This window comes from Podarcis liolepis (assembly GCF_965112155.1).
Source record: "Podarcis liolepis genome assembly, chromosome: 1".
NCBI classification, from domain to species: Eukaryota; Metazoa; Chordata; class Lepidosauria; order Squamata; family Lacertidae; genus Podarcis; species Podarcis liolepis.
The window spans coordinates 12,870,523-12,884,084 of record NC_139554.1 but is presented as its reverse complement, the minus strand read 5'-3'; the positions used below and the strand labels follow the sequence as shown (position 1 = coordinate 12,884,084).

Below are 13,562 nucleotides of genomic sequence, written 5' to 3'. Positions count from 1 at the left end.
ATAGCTAAGTTGTAAAGCACTTACAGTGGTGCCTCGCAAGACGAAATTAATCCGTTCCGCGAGTCTCTTCGTCTTGCGGTTTTTTCGTATTGCGAAGCACGGCTATTAGCGGCTTAGCGGCTATTAACGGCTTAGCAGCTTTAAGAAAAAGGAAACAAACTCGCAAGAAGTCGCAAGACATTTCGTCTTGCGAAGCAAGCCCATAGGGAAATTCGTCTTGCGGAACGACTCAAAAAACGGAAAACTCTTTCGTCTTGCGCGTTTTTCGTCTTGCGAGGCATTTGTCTTGCGAGGTACCACTGTACTCTGCAGGGGGGAAATCCCAGGGCTGGTCATCAGCATCTCCATGAAGGGCAGTTGATGGGGAAGAAAACCCTTCTGTGACCCCAGAGAGCCCTTGACAGTCAAAAGCAGGCAGTTCTGGGCTCGATGTCCAAAGGGTCTGGGCAGTTTTGATGCAAGCAGCTTCCCGTGCTGCTCTTGATTTTGAACCTCGATTTGACACGTCTGCGATTTCTGTGTCACAGACGGTGAAGAACCAACAGTACCGCTTCAGTGTCATCATGAATGAGCTCTCGACCACCGACAACGTGCCCTACATGATAACCCTCTTGAGTGCCATCAACGCGGTCATCCTGGGGACGGAAGAACTGAGAGCTCGGATGCAGCTCCGCAATGAGTTCATTGGTAAGGACGGCAATCCGGAAACCTAGAACATGATGCAACGTTAATGACAGAGCCATTCCTTGATCCAGACTGGGGTTCTAGGATGCTGTGGTCTAGGTATAGACGAGTCATATACAGAAGGGACGCCGGTGGCGCTGTGGGTTAAACCACAGAGCCAAGGGCTTGCCAGTCAGAAGGTTGGCGGTTGCCAATCAGAAGGTCGGAGTGAGCTCCCGTTGCTCGGTCCCTGCTCCTGCCAACCTAGCAGTTCGAAAGCACAAAGTGCAAGTAGATAAATAGGTACCGCTCCGGTGGGAAGGTAAACGCCGTTTCCGTGCGCTGCTCTGGTTCGCCAAAAGTGGCTTAGTCATGCTGGCCATAATGTCCGGAAGCTGTACGCTGGCTCCCTCGGCCAATAAAGCGAGATGAGCGCCGCAACCCCAGAGTGGGTCACAACTGGACCTAATGGTCAGGGGTCCCTTTACCTTTACCTTTTACTCTTGCTGTTTGCTACACTGGGCTCCTTTGTGAGGAAGGGTGAGATTTAAATAAATAAAATAAGTTTGTTAGTAGGGCTGGGCACAACCTGGTTTTCAACATCATGATATATCACCATCTAAACATCGCAATATACTAGTCTATCACAATGTCTGAAATAAGGAAATAGCTATGTTAAGGCATTGGCTGGCTTTGTGGTTTGTCCCTCATCTTTATTTATGCATAGCACACAGACACATGTCTGTGAGTGAGGTCCCTAATAAGGAGGATTGGCGATAAAAAATGATAGAATATTCAAAGTTCGCAGGCCTAACAAGGGAGCAAGTAGATCAAGTGTAAAAGTGGAGTGGGAAAAATTGTGGAGTATTTGGAAAATAACTGTAAACATGTGAAAACGCTAGCAATATTAAGGTAAATTCAACAGTAAAATATGTAATAAAGGAAGAATAAGGGGAGAAATCAAACTAAATGGATATACTGTATAAGAATATGCAGGAATAGTGGGAAAATCAAAGGAACCAGGGAAGGGGAAGAAGGGAAGTTGTTGATTGTTTTATTATAAAGATATTAATAGTGGAAATGTATATTTGAATTTGATTTTGGAAATGGTGATATATATATATATATATATATATATATATATATATATATATATATATATATATATGCAGGTTTTGGTGTCTTCGGGTGTCTTCCCGTGTAAGAGTTGGGGTGTCTAGGCGACGTTTCGACGAGGTCTCACTCGTCATCTTCAGGCTGGTGCTTTCGGCTTCTTGTTACTGGAACAGAGCAGGATCTCAGTGTTTGAGTTCCTATAAATACTGTTGAGGGGGTGTGGTGTATAGCCTCCAACGTTCTGGGCAGAGAGGAAGTTCCCAGGTTAGTGTGCCTTTTCTTCTTTTGTTCCTTAATTACTTGAGGGATATCTTGAGTGATTTCTTGAGTGATATTCTGAGTACCACTTAGGTGGGTCATTAGGTGTGGATTAGTTGCTAAAGCTTTCGTGTCTTGACCTCTTGAGCTTGTGAAGAGTTTTTCTGAGAAGATGGCTGTACTGCACTTAGTTGTGCTCTGGCTTGGCTTCGTGTATAGGGGCGAGCTGTGGTTTTGTGCCCTGTGCCAGCCAGATCTGTGTAGGGATTGCAGGGGGGTGCAGCATCCGGAGGTGCCACTATGGTTTGGCTACTGGATGGTGTCTGTAATTTATCTGTGGAGAGGGTCTGGGTTTGGGTCTGGTGTGGTTGATTGGTGATGGCGTTCTGTGTGCCTCTGGTTCTGGTGTCGGTTTTTGTGGGGAGGGCTAATTTCCAGATGTCTGGCAGGCGGGACGTGTCGTCACGCTTGTTCATGTTGTGAGGGTGTTTCTCTATCTCGATGGCTTCCATGATTATTCTCTTGTGGTGATGTTCCATGTTAAAGCTGCAAAAGCCCACGCCAGTGGAAAGCAAGATTTTGCTTGCTGGCACAGCTTCACCAAAGGCTAAAGGCAAGTCTGCTGGCCAGGAGCAGCAGGGGGGCAAGCTGCAAAAGCCCACACCAGTGCAAAACAAGGGTTTGCTTGCTGTAAGGACTGCTCCAACAGCCAAAGGCAGGTTTTTATTGTGGACTCAGGTGCCAGCCGCCACGTTTCCAAAGACAGGCATCTCTTATCTCCTTCAAGCCTCAGGAAGGTGAGATCCACCTGGCTGATGGAAGGACGTTGCAAATTGCTGGAGAAGGGACTGTGAGACTTGCAAGTTTGCACACAACCATCAGCGGTGTACTGTATGTTCCAGGAGCTGCGAGCAACTTGTTGAGCGTCCCACAGCTTACTGGGCGTGGTTTTCCTTCCTTATATCAAGGGCACTACAGATAAAATTAGCAAAATCCTCCATAAACACAATATCAAAACAGCCTTTTGCACCAACCAAAAAATAGCCAATATCCTCAGAAACCCCAAAGATAAAATCCAGTTGGAAAACCAAGGGGTCTATGAAATACCCTGCAAAGTCTGCCCAGCCACGTACATTGGACAAACAAACAGACGAATAAATGCACGTATCGCAGAACACAAGAATGCCGTCAAAAAAGAAGAAAAAACTTCCTCTCTTTTCCAACACATGAAAGAAACAGGACACGAAATTAATTTTGCAGATTCCAAATTGCTCTTTAACATGGAACATCACCACAAGAGAATAATCATGGAAGCCATCGAGATAGAGAAACACCCTCACAACATGAACAAGCGTGACGACACGTCCCGCCTGCCAGACATCTGGAAATTAGCCCTCCCCACAAAAACCGACACCAGATCCAGAGGCACACAGAACGCCATCACCAATCAACCACACCAGACCCAAACCCAGACCCTCTCCACAGATAAATTACAGACACCATCCAGTAACCAAACCATGGTGGCAACTCCGGATGCTGCACCCCCCTGCAATCCCTACACAGATCTGGCTGGCACAGGGCACAAAACCACAGCTCGCCCCTATACACGAAGCCAAGCCAAAGCACAACTAAGTGCAGTACAGCCATCTTCCCAGAAAAACTCTTCACAAATTCAAGAGGTCAAGACACGAAGGCTTTAGCAACTAATCCACACCTAATGACCCACCTAAGTGGTACTCAGAATATCACTCAAGAAATCACTCAAGATATCCCTCAAGTAATTAAGGAACAAAAGAAGAAAAGAACACTAGCCTGGGAACTTCCCCTCTGCCCAGAACTTTTGAGGCAATACACCACACCCCTCTACAGTATTTATAGGAACTCAAACACTGAGATCCCGCTCTGTTCCAGTAACAAGAAGCCGAAAGCACCAGCCTGAAGATGACGAGTGAGACCTCGTCGAAACGTCGCCTAGACACCCCAACTTTTACACGGGAAGACACCCGAGGACACCAAAACCTGCATATATATATATATATATATATATATATATATAAATAATAATAATGATTTGCAATATATTGCAAGGTCAAATATTATGAAACCAATCTCACAATATGGACTTCAAACTGGTTTTGCATGATATATTGATATATCTCCCAGCCCTATTTGCTAGTGATTGTGTTCTTTTATGTCAGTGAAACTCTTCAACACATTTTTAATTCGCTCCTTCCAGGTCTCCAGTTGTTGGATATTTTAACCAAGCTGAGGTGAGTCATTTATTATCTTTCTGACCATATCCGTTGAGATTTATTTTGCAGCAGCGCATCATTTCAGGATGATCATGATCATTGTCGGTACAAATCTTCAGGCCAGCCATTATGTCTGCGGTTATTTCTGTCTAGCTCCAACCACTTTGCATGACAGACCTATGCATCAAGAGATTCGGGCTTGAATAGACTTGTACCACCATTACATTTCCTTTGAAACAGCTGTGCTGTGCTCACATTTAGGGACTGATGGATCGCTGTATTTAGATCCTGGAAGGAATTTTCCCCCTAGTCAAAATGACTAATAACACTGGAGCGTGTTGGAGATTTTTACTATCTCCATCATTTTTCTAAGACCCCTCAATCTTTTTCTTGCAAATAATGTCAATATAGGTATGCATTTTCAGTTTGATTTTTGCTACCATGAGGTCTAGAAGCATGCTTTTTCCAAACCCACTAGATTCTGCTATGACCACCTAGGATTTCTTCACAATCCAGCCAAGCAACTCCAGTCCCACCTGACCTAGACTGAGACAGTTGCTCTAGGCGGGTGGCCCAGTTTTCATGATTAAGCACTGGCTTAATAAACTACTTGCTTCCCACTTCCAAATTCTAGCTGGTTTGGAAGCCATTAACTTCAGTTCCCAGTTCATACATAATGAGAAGCAGTAGTTAACAGTTGTTGTTGTTGTTTAGTTGTTTAGTCGTGTCCGACTCTTCGTGACCCCATGGACCAGAGCACGCCAGGCACTTCTGTCCTCCACTGCCTCCCGCAGTTTAGTCAAACTCATGCTGGTAGCTTCGAAGACACTATCCAGCCATCTCGTCCTCTGTCGTCCCCTTCTCCTTGTGCCCTCCATCTTTCCCAACATCAGGGTCTTTTCCAGGGAGTCTTCTCTTCTCATGAGGTGACCAAAATACTGGAGCCTCAGCTTCACGATCTGTCCTTCCAGTGAGCACTCAGGGCTGATTTCCTTCAGAATGGATAGGTTTGATCTTCTTGCAGTCCATGGGACTCTCAAGAGTCTCCTCCAGCACCATAATTCAAAAACACCAATTCTTCGGTGATCAGCCTTCTTTATGGTCCAGCTCTCACTTAACAGTAAGCAAGGTTATTGAGCCAGGATTTGATCCATAAATGTCTCTAGCTAAACCCACCAGTAGGAAACCCCCATTTATTCCTTCTTCTCATTTATCTTTGGTCCATGGGTGCATTTTACGGGAAGAGGACACTAGCAGCACTTGTAACGAGGTAGAGCCATGGGTTTGCCCTCCTGACCCTGGTGTAGCAATGGCTTACCAGGACTGGGTTGAAACAGGGCAGTGGTGATGTCAGAGTCATACAGCTGCACTGGGTGGAGAGCTGGATTGGCAGCGGCAGTCCTGCCAGCATAGCTGCATTGGCCCCAAACTTACCCCCACCTGCATCCCCATCCAGGTAAACACCAGTGATGCTGGTGTCTGGAGGGTAGCTGTGCCCCAACCATAGCTGTCAACCTTCCCTTTTTTTGTGGGAAATTCCCTTATTCCAGCGCCGTTTCCCGCTGCTTCCCGCTGCTATCCCAGATTGTTAGATATCCCGTAGACTGTCCCCAAGACAGGTGAGGCTGCTGATCCCTTATTTTCGAGGCTGCTGATCCCTTATTTTCAAATCTGAAAGTTGGCAGCTATGGCCCCAACCAAGGGCACTGCTACTAAGAAAAGCCACAGGATTCTCTGATTTGAAATTGACCTGCCCTCCAAAAATGTTTTGGGAAACTTAAAATATGAAGAGGTTTCCCTAAATATGTGTATTTCACCTTTTCAGTATAGATGCTTGTACTAAGGAGAGCAGGAAGTAGTTGAGATTTGGGGACACCCTCTCATACCTGTATTTAACTCAAAATGAGCTCAGTTTTTTAACGGAGGGTTTTGCAAATATCTACTGTTTCGGGTTCTCTGCAGAGATATAGAGGATGAGGACTTGCTTATCCAGTGTGAAACGTTTGAGGAGGCCAAGTCCGAAGACGACGAGGAATTGCTGAGGATATGCGATGGGATTGACATGAGCAACCATCAAGAGGTTTTCTCATCCCTGTTTAACAAAGTGAGTAGGGGTCTTCGTTTTAAATGCAGCTTTAAACATTTTTAGAACATTCCTGTTCTGTCCCCCCCCCCCCGCCGCCTTTTCCAAATAGCTAATAACAAGTATCCATTAAAAAAACCTAATAAATATCAGTTATTAAGCAATAAACAAAGGAAAGCCACTCGGCCCATTAAAAACAACCATATCAATTATTACTCTTATTATTATTATTAAATATCTATACTGCCCTTCATCCGAGGATCATGGGGCAGTTTGCAATGTAAAAACGCAAAAATGTACACCATAATAACAGACAAATAACCCCCGCACGCACACAGTTTAAAAGGCCATAGATTGTTTAATTAACAATTTAAGAGGAATGTCTTTGCCTGGTGCCTAAATATATGCAGTGAAGGAGCCAGGAGAGGGAAAGCTTTGTCAGAACAGAAACAGCTGCAACAGAAGTTAGAAGATGCAACGAGTCATGCTGGGCCAAACCTAGGGGCTGTGGAGCCCAGCATCCCCTTGCCACAGTGGCCAGCCAGATGCCTTTGGGAAACCTACAAGCAAACTGTGAGGGCAACAGTCTTCTGCCACCATTATGCATGGTGCTTCAGATCCTGAAGGTGGCAGGTAACCATCTAGCCTTGTCCTCCATGAATATTGGATGTGATGTAGAATGCGATCCTTGTTTCACTCACAGTCACACTGCACCATGGAGGTTTGTGAGCAAGGTGCCCATATATCCTGAGGTTTATACATCCCTCATGCAGAGATGCCCTCTGCCACACATGCACACAAGAATTTGCCCACATGTATCCTGTGCCTGCTTCCACAACTGGGAAATTTGGCTCGGCCCTTACATCCAGCATCAGCAACGAATAACTTGACAGCCTGGGCTTACAACAGCGTAGGTTTTAATGGCAGGATGGGCACCCTGCCATGTAACAATGACTTACGATCTGGAAAGCTTAGCTTGTGGTGGCTGCTTTTCGTTTCAGGTGAGCAGCTTTCCAGCCTCCATCCAACTGCTGTCCATTCTCCAGAGCCTCTTGCATCTCGAACCTTCCCATCGCTCCAGCCTGTTGCTTTGGGAATCCTTAGAAATCCTAGTAAGCAGAGCCATCTTGCTTGCAAATGACAGTAAGTGGAAGCTCACTGTAACCTATGATGCAGCCTCAGTGCTGTCTTTGTGTTGTTGTTGTCATCGTTGTCGTCTTCTTCTTATTCTTTGGCGATCACTCATAGCTGAATAAGATTGTCTTCCATGAACACAGTTTTAACAGTGAGTCCGTAAGTGACTATGGAGGCCAATTCTGGATCCACACGTCCTTCCATGGTGGGGACATAGGTTTCTGGGCAGGAGTTGGTCACGGTTAGGGTTTGCCAAACATGCCTTTCTCTTGGCACATTTCTCCCTTTTGTCCTGAGTTTGTGCTTCTTCAAAGTCCATGACACCTTTGGGAATGGCTGTTCTCCAATTGGAGCTCTCACAGGCCAGTGTTTCCCAGTTTTCGGTGTTTATACTACCTTTTTTTAGATTTGCCTTGAGAGCATCTTTAAACCTCTTTTGTTGTCCACCGGTATTTTGCTTTCCATTCTTGAGCTGGGAATAAGTAGTTGCTTTGGAAGATGATAATCAGGCATCCGAACAGCATGACCTGCCCAACGAAGTTGATGTTGAAGAACAACTGCTTCGACACTGGAAATGTTGAGAATATTGTTTCTGGTTTAGGGCTATTTCTATTTTTAAAAGGATATTCCACAAAGGGAAACATACTACAGGGGAAACATTTCCCTGCATATTTACATTTATATTTATATTTATAATGCCTTTTTCCCTAACAGAGACTCAAAGACAGCTTACAGATAAAATAGAAACAGCTTTTAAAAATGGTGGTGGTAGGGAAATCATTTTTTTAAAAAAATAAACATTTACAGAATTAAAACTGTATATAAATACAAAATTAATATATATTCTGTATTTATATATAGTTTTAATTCTATAAATGTAAAACATACAGATAATTACAATAAGGATGACAGGATATCAGCCCTTTTGTTAGAAAGCAGCCAGTTCACCAAAGCCAGCAGAAGGGCAACAAGGAGGCAGACTATTGGTCTGCCTTCCTACATTCTATGGCAAAGAAAGTTGTGTCTAGCTGTCATCTGAACAGAAAGTGCATCTAACAAACCCCTGTGATACCCATCATTTATAGTCTCATGAAGGAATGGCAGAGCTTCCGGCAGGGTAACGACATCACTTGGAAACCACCAACCCAAAGTTCCTCTAATAAAGCCAGGGGACCTGTCCATCATTTTTGATAGAGGTGTGCAGCTGAGGAGATACTTGGCTCTTCCACAGTGGTTTTCTACGGCCACCCCAAAATTTCCCTCCACCAGCCATTGGACTGGGTATCCCTTGTTCTGCAATAGTAGTCGTAGTAGTAGTAGTTGCTGTTTGTGCAGAAAGAGGCTTTGAACTGGTTCTAAGGATGCCTTAGATCAGGGGTCTGCAACCAGAGCCGCATGTGGCTCTTTTACACCTTTGCCGCGGCTCCGGGGCAGATACTAGCGAGGGGAGGAAGCGCATTGTGCGCCCTGACACTCCCCACTGTGGCAGGCGCTGTACTGGCTGTGACGTCGCATGGGGGCGGTGCGTGCGTTAGTCACGCACCGTCCCGACGTCACCTTCCCGCCCGCTGTCAGATCGGACATTTAGGTAAGAAACAATATATGCAGTGTTATATTTGTTTTAAATGTCGTAATGGTTTTGCGGCTCCCAGGTTTTTTTTCTTCGGAAACGGGTCCAAGTGGCTCTTTTTGTCTTAAAGGTTGCAGACCCCTGCCTTAGATCTTCTCCCCTTCATTGCAGTACAAGGCAACAGCGTGGAAGAAGTCATGGAGAGGCTGCTGTCCATCAAGAAGAGGCCAAAGAAAAGAAGTCCAGACTCCCGGCGAGGCGCCAGCAAAGTGAATGAGAGCACTCAGACCAATGATGCTTCTGAGGGTCTTCCAAATGCCTGCCAGAAATGTCCTCTTCCCGCGACTTGCTCTTCCGGTGGCCCACCCAACCCAGAGGCTCCAAATGTGTCTGAGAGCGTTACGCCATCCCAGCTACTGACCTGCTCGGCATTGCCTGGGCAAAGCTCCACTCCATCGAGTGTCCCTCTACTGCCACCACCTCCCCCTCCGCTTCCTGGAACAGCCAGCATGGCATCACAACAGCTGCCGCCGCCGCCACCTCCACCACCACCTCTCCCTGGCATGATAAGTCCACCACCTCCAGCCCCCCCTCTGCCTGGCATGGTGGGGGTCCCTCCCCCTCCTCCCCCTCTGCCTGGCATGGCAACGATTCCTCCACCACCCCCGCTCCCTGGCATGATAAGCGCGCCACCTCCAGCTCCCCCTCTGCCTGGCATGGCAGCGATCCCGCCACCGCCCCCACTCCCTGGCATGGGAGGTGTGCCACCCCCTCCCCCGCTCCCTGGTATGGGAGGTGTGCCACCGCCTCCCCCGCTCCCTGGCATGGGAGGTGTGCCACCCCCTCCCCCGCTCCCTGGCATGGGAGGTGTGCCACCGCCTCCACCCCTCGCAGGCAACGTGGATGAAATTGTGATTGCCCGTGTCGAGGTCCCCCTTGGGTACAACAGGCCCTTCCACAAGAGGGTGAAGCCTCCGACGCTAAGGATGAAGAAGTTGAACTGGCAGAAGCTGCCCTCCAATGTGGTGAGAGGTAAGTTATGCCAACGCCATGCAGTTGCGTCAGTGGCGTAGCGTGGGGGGTGCAGGGGGGCCCGGCCGCACCGGGCTCAACATCTGGGGGTTAGGGTTAGGCGGCGCAAATCCACGGGTTAGGGGGTGCAAGTTACTTGCCTTGCCCCGGGTGCTGATAACCCACGCTACGCCACAGACGCCACGTCCCGTTCGCTTTGTCGCCAGCGCAAATTCTCTCCCAGTGCAAGCCTACCTGCATGTTAAGGTCCTCCTTGCAGGTCCTTTTCCACACGCCAGGTCCTCCTGAAGCATAGCTGGTAGGGTCTTCTCGGTGGTAGCCCCAGTGGCGTAGCGTGGGGGGTGCAGGGGGGCCCGGCCGCACCGGGCGCAACATCTGGGGGTTAGGGTTAGGGAGCGCAAATCCACGGGTTAGGGGGCGCAAATCCACGGGTTAGGGGGCGCAAATCCACGGGTTAGGGGCGCAAATTACTTGCCTTGCCCCGGGTGCTGACAACCCACGCTACGCCACTGGGTAGCCCCAGTGCTATGGAACTCTCTCCCCAAAGATGTATGCCTCACTTTCCTCCCTGTCGTTTCGACAGCTGCATGTGGCCACCTTGTCCTGATAGGCTTTCGAGCTGCCATGATGCCTGGCTTGAACTTGGTATATTTATTTATACACTCTAGAATGCTGCTATTTTGACGTGTTTGTAAAAACAAAGTATTTGGCTGTCTCTTTTTCGTATCTCGTCATCAATTTTAGTATCGTTGGCTCTCCTGCTGAGATTTCTTTTTAATGCAAATTGATGGATTGCAGCCACGGCCATGCAGATTCTTTCTGAGAATGTTTTCCCCAAAACAGTATTGAAAATGGGGCAGCAAATAACTGCCACCCAAGACTATAACGAGTACAGCCTATCATTGATGCACGATAGAAAGGACAGCTGGAGAGGCTCTCCGTAATTCAGTCCAACTTTACCCTAGTCCTGTAGCATCTCAAAGACTTCAGTGCCATCAACCTTTTCATTTTCTACTGTACTATTTTCTTTTTCTTTTTTGCATCCAATATCTAATAATTTTCCTGCAGTGCCTCACTTCGAGGGGATATATGCAAGGGGAACTTGTTGTGTGCCGCCTGCCATAATGCCTTTTGTCTTGCAGAGGGGCACTCTATGTGGGCTTCCGTGACAAGCAGTAGCGAGGAGATCATTGAGCCGGACTACACGAGCATAGAGCAATTGTTTTGCTTCCCACAAACGAAGCCCAAGGAGAAACAGGCAGCCCCGGTGAAGGTGGAACCGAAGGAGGTAAGACAATGATCCATCTGGATAACTGCACAGTCTGTCCCAATGATGCCAATAAGACTGCCTTGCAGATAGCCACTTGCCTGTGATGATGGAGAATCTCCTTTAGGTGACCAGGCAAGGAAGCTTTCAAAGTTGGCGAGGAAAGTTGCTTCTTTTCTTATCATAGAATGATATAATTATAGAGTTGGAAGGGACCCAAGGGTCATCTAGTCCAACCCCCTAAGAAGCAGGAATCTCAACTAAAGCATCCCCGACAGATGGCCATCTAACCTCTGCTTCAAAACCTCCAAGGGAGGAGAGTCCACCACCTGCTGAGGGAGCCCATTCCACTGTCAAACAGCTCTTACCCTCAGAAAGTGCGAAGTGGGAATCTCCTTCCTTGTAACTTGAAGCCATGGGTTCGAGTCCTACCCTCCAGAGCAGGAGAAAACAAGCTCGCTCCATCCTCCATGTGGCAGCCCTTGGGATATTTGAAGATGGCTATCATAACTCCTTTCAGTCTCCTCTTTTTCAGACTAAACAAACAGCTCCTTCAGCCTTTTCTTGCAAACAGGACCCAAGCACTCTCCCTCCTGAGATATCCAGCAACTGGTGTTCAGAAGCTTGGCTGCCTCCAACTCTCGTGGCAGAGCAGAGCCATCGTGGCTAGTAGCCATGACATTGTTTGATCCTCTTTTAAATCCTTTTAAATTTGTCTAATCCTCTTCTTTTCTTGCGGAAGGGCCATAGCTCAGTGGTAGAGCATCCGTCTTGCATGCAGGAAGTCCCAGGTTCAAATCCCATCATCTCTAGGCAGGGCTGGGAAAAGAGACCCCTGACTGTAACTGTAATGAATATAGGGGTTGCTCGTGCGTAAGTTGCCGCCACTCCTGGCTATGTTGCCTTGTTAAACCCTTTCTGTCTGGACAGCCCTTCACTTCGTGGCTGCCTCAGTCGCTAGCAGAATCCGTCAGTGGGTGTTTCTTAAACTTTTTCCAGCATAAAAGCTGTTTGACGCCAAGTCTCCTCCTACTCTCCCTGCGCGGAAGTCTTCTGCGCAGGGAGGGTGTGGGTAGCGGAGGACCCGTGCTCTCCCCGCTGGTGTCCAGCGAAGAGTCCTGGAGCCCTCTCGCCGATTCCCCCATCTGCCCCCCTTTGTCCCTGGTGTTGCGCTGATTACCTTCCCCAGCTGATGAGCTGCCTCTCTCCCTGCTGGGTCCCTCTCCAGCATCACTTGGGAGCCTTCCCTCTGCCTCTGGATCCGATGTCAGTTCCCTGACAGTAACCTTGGAGGTAAAAGGTAAAGGACCCCTGACCATTAGGTCCAATCATGACTGACTCTGGGGTTGCTGCGCTCATCTCGCTTTATTGGCCGAGGGAGCCGGCGTACAGCTTCTGGGTCATGTGGCCAGCATGACTAAGCTGCTTCTGGCGAACCAGAGCAGTGCACGGAAATGCCGTTTACCTTCCCGCCGGAGTGGTACCTATTTATTTATTTTTTAAAATAAATTTTTATTGGTTTTACAAAATTTTTAAAACAATACAAACATATAAAAAGACATACAAACCTATTTATCTACTTGCACTTTGACATGCTTTCGAACTGCTAGGTTGGCAGGAGCAAGGACCGAGCAACAGGAGCTCACCCCGTCACGGGGATTCGAACTGCTGACCTTCTGATTGTCAAATCCTAGGCTCTGTGGTTTAACCCACAGCGCCACCCGCATCCCTGTAACCTTGGAGAGCTGCTGCCAATTCGTGTAGGCAGTACTGTGCCAAATAGACCAATGGTTTAACCATCAAGAAAAAGTGGCCGAGTAACTTCCGTGCGCTTCTTTGTAAGAATGACCAAAAATGTTTTCCTTTTCCGAAATAGATCACGTTTCTGGACTCCAAGAAGAGTCTCAATTTGAACATCTTTTTGAAGCAATTCAAGTGGTGAGATCTCGTTTCACAATTGAAAAAAGAGCATTAAGGTCAAATGTTGATGAAAAATTAGCACTCCTTAGCAATCCTAGTAGATGCTGCAATCCTGTGGGGTTTTTTATTCATGCAATTCAATAGGATTTAAGGAAGTGTGGTTGTCCAAAAGATTGCAACCTGTAAATTTGTGCAAATGTTGCCCTGAATCCAGAACCTCATACGTGCACGCAAATACCGTATTTTTCGACCCATAGGACGCACCTA

The 13,562-nt window shown here is 47.4% G+C and overlaps 1 protein-coding gene across 5 annotated transcripts in view; it reads left to right on the top strand.

The window, feature by feature from the left end:
- Positions 1–13,562, top strand: part of INF2 (inverted formin 2) — a 75,834-nt gene that overhangs the window by 38,623 nt on the left and 23,649 nt on the right. For all 5 annotated transcript variants that reach the window (XM_083517037.1, XM_083517039.1, XM_083517038.1 and 2 more), the window contains exons 4-10: positions 528–687; positions 4,274–4,307; positions 6,252–6,393; positions 7,374–7,515; positions 9,248–10,108; positions 11,251–11,396; positions 13,252–13,313. In XM_083517037.1, the coding sequence (XP_083373163.1) occupies positions 528–687; positions 4,274–4,307; positions 6,252–6,393; positions 7,374–7,515; positions 9,248–10,108; positions 11,251–11,396; positions 13,252–13,313 (1,547 nt within the window). The remainder of the gene's footprint in view (positions 1–527; positions 688–4,273; positions 4,308–6,251; positions 6,394–7,373; positions 7,516–9,247; positions 10,109–11,250; positions 11,397–13,251; positions 13,314–13,562) is intronic.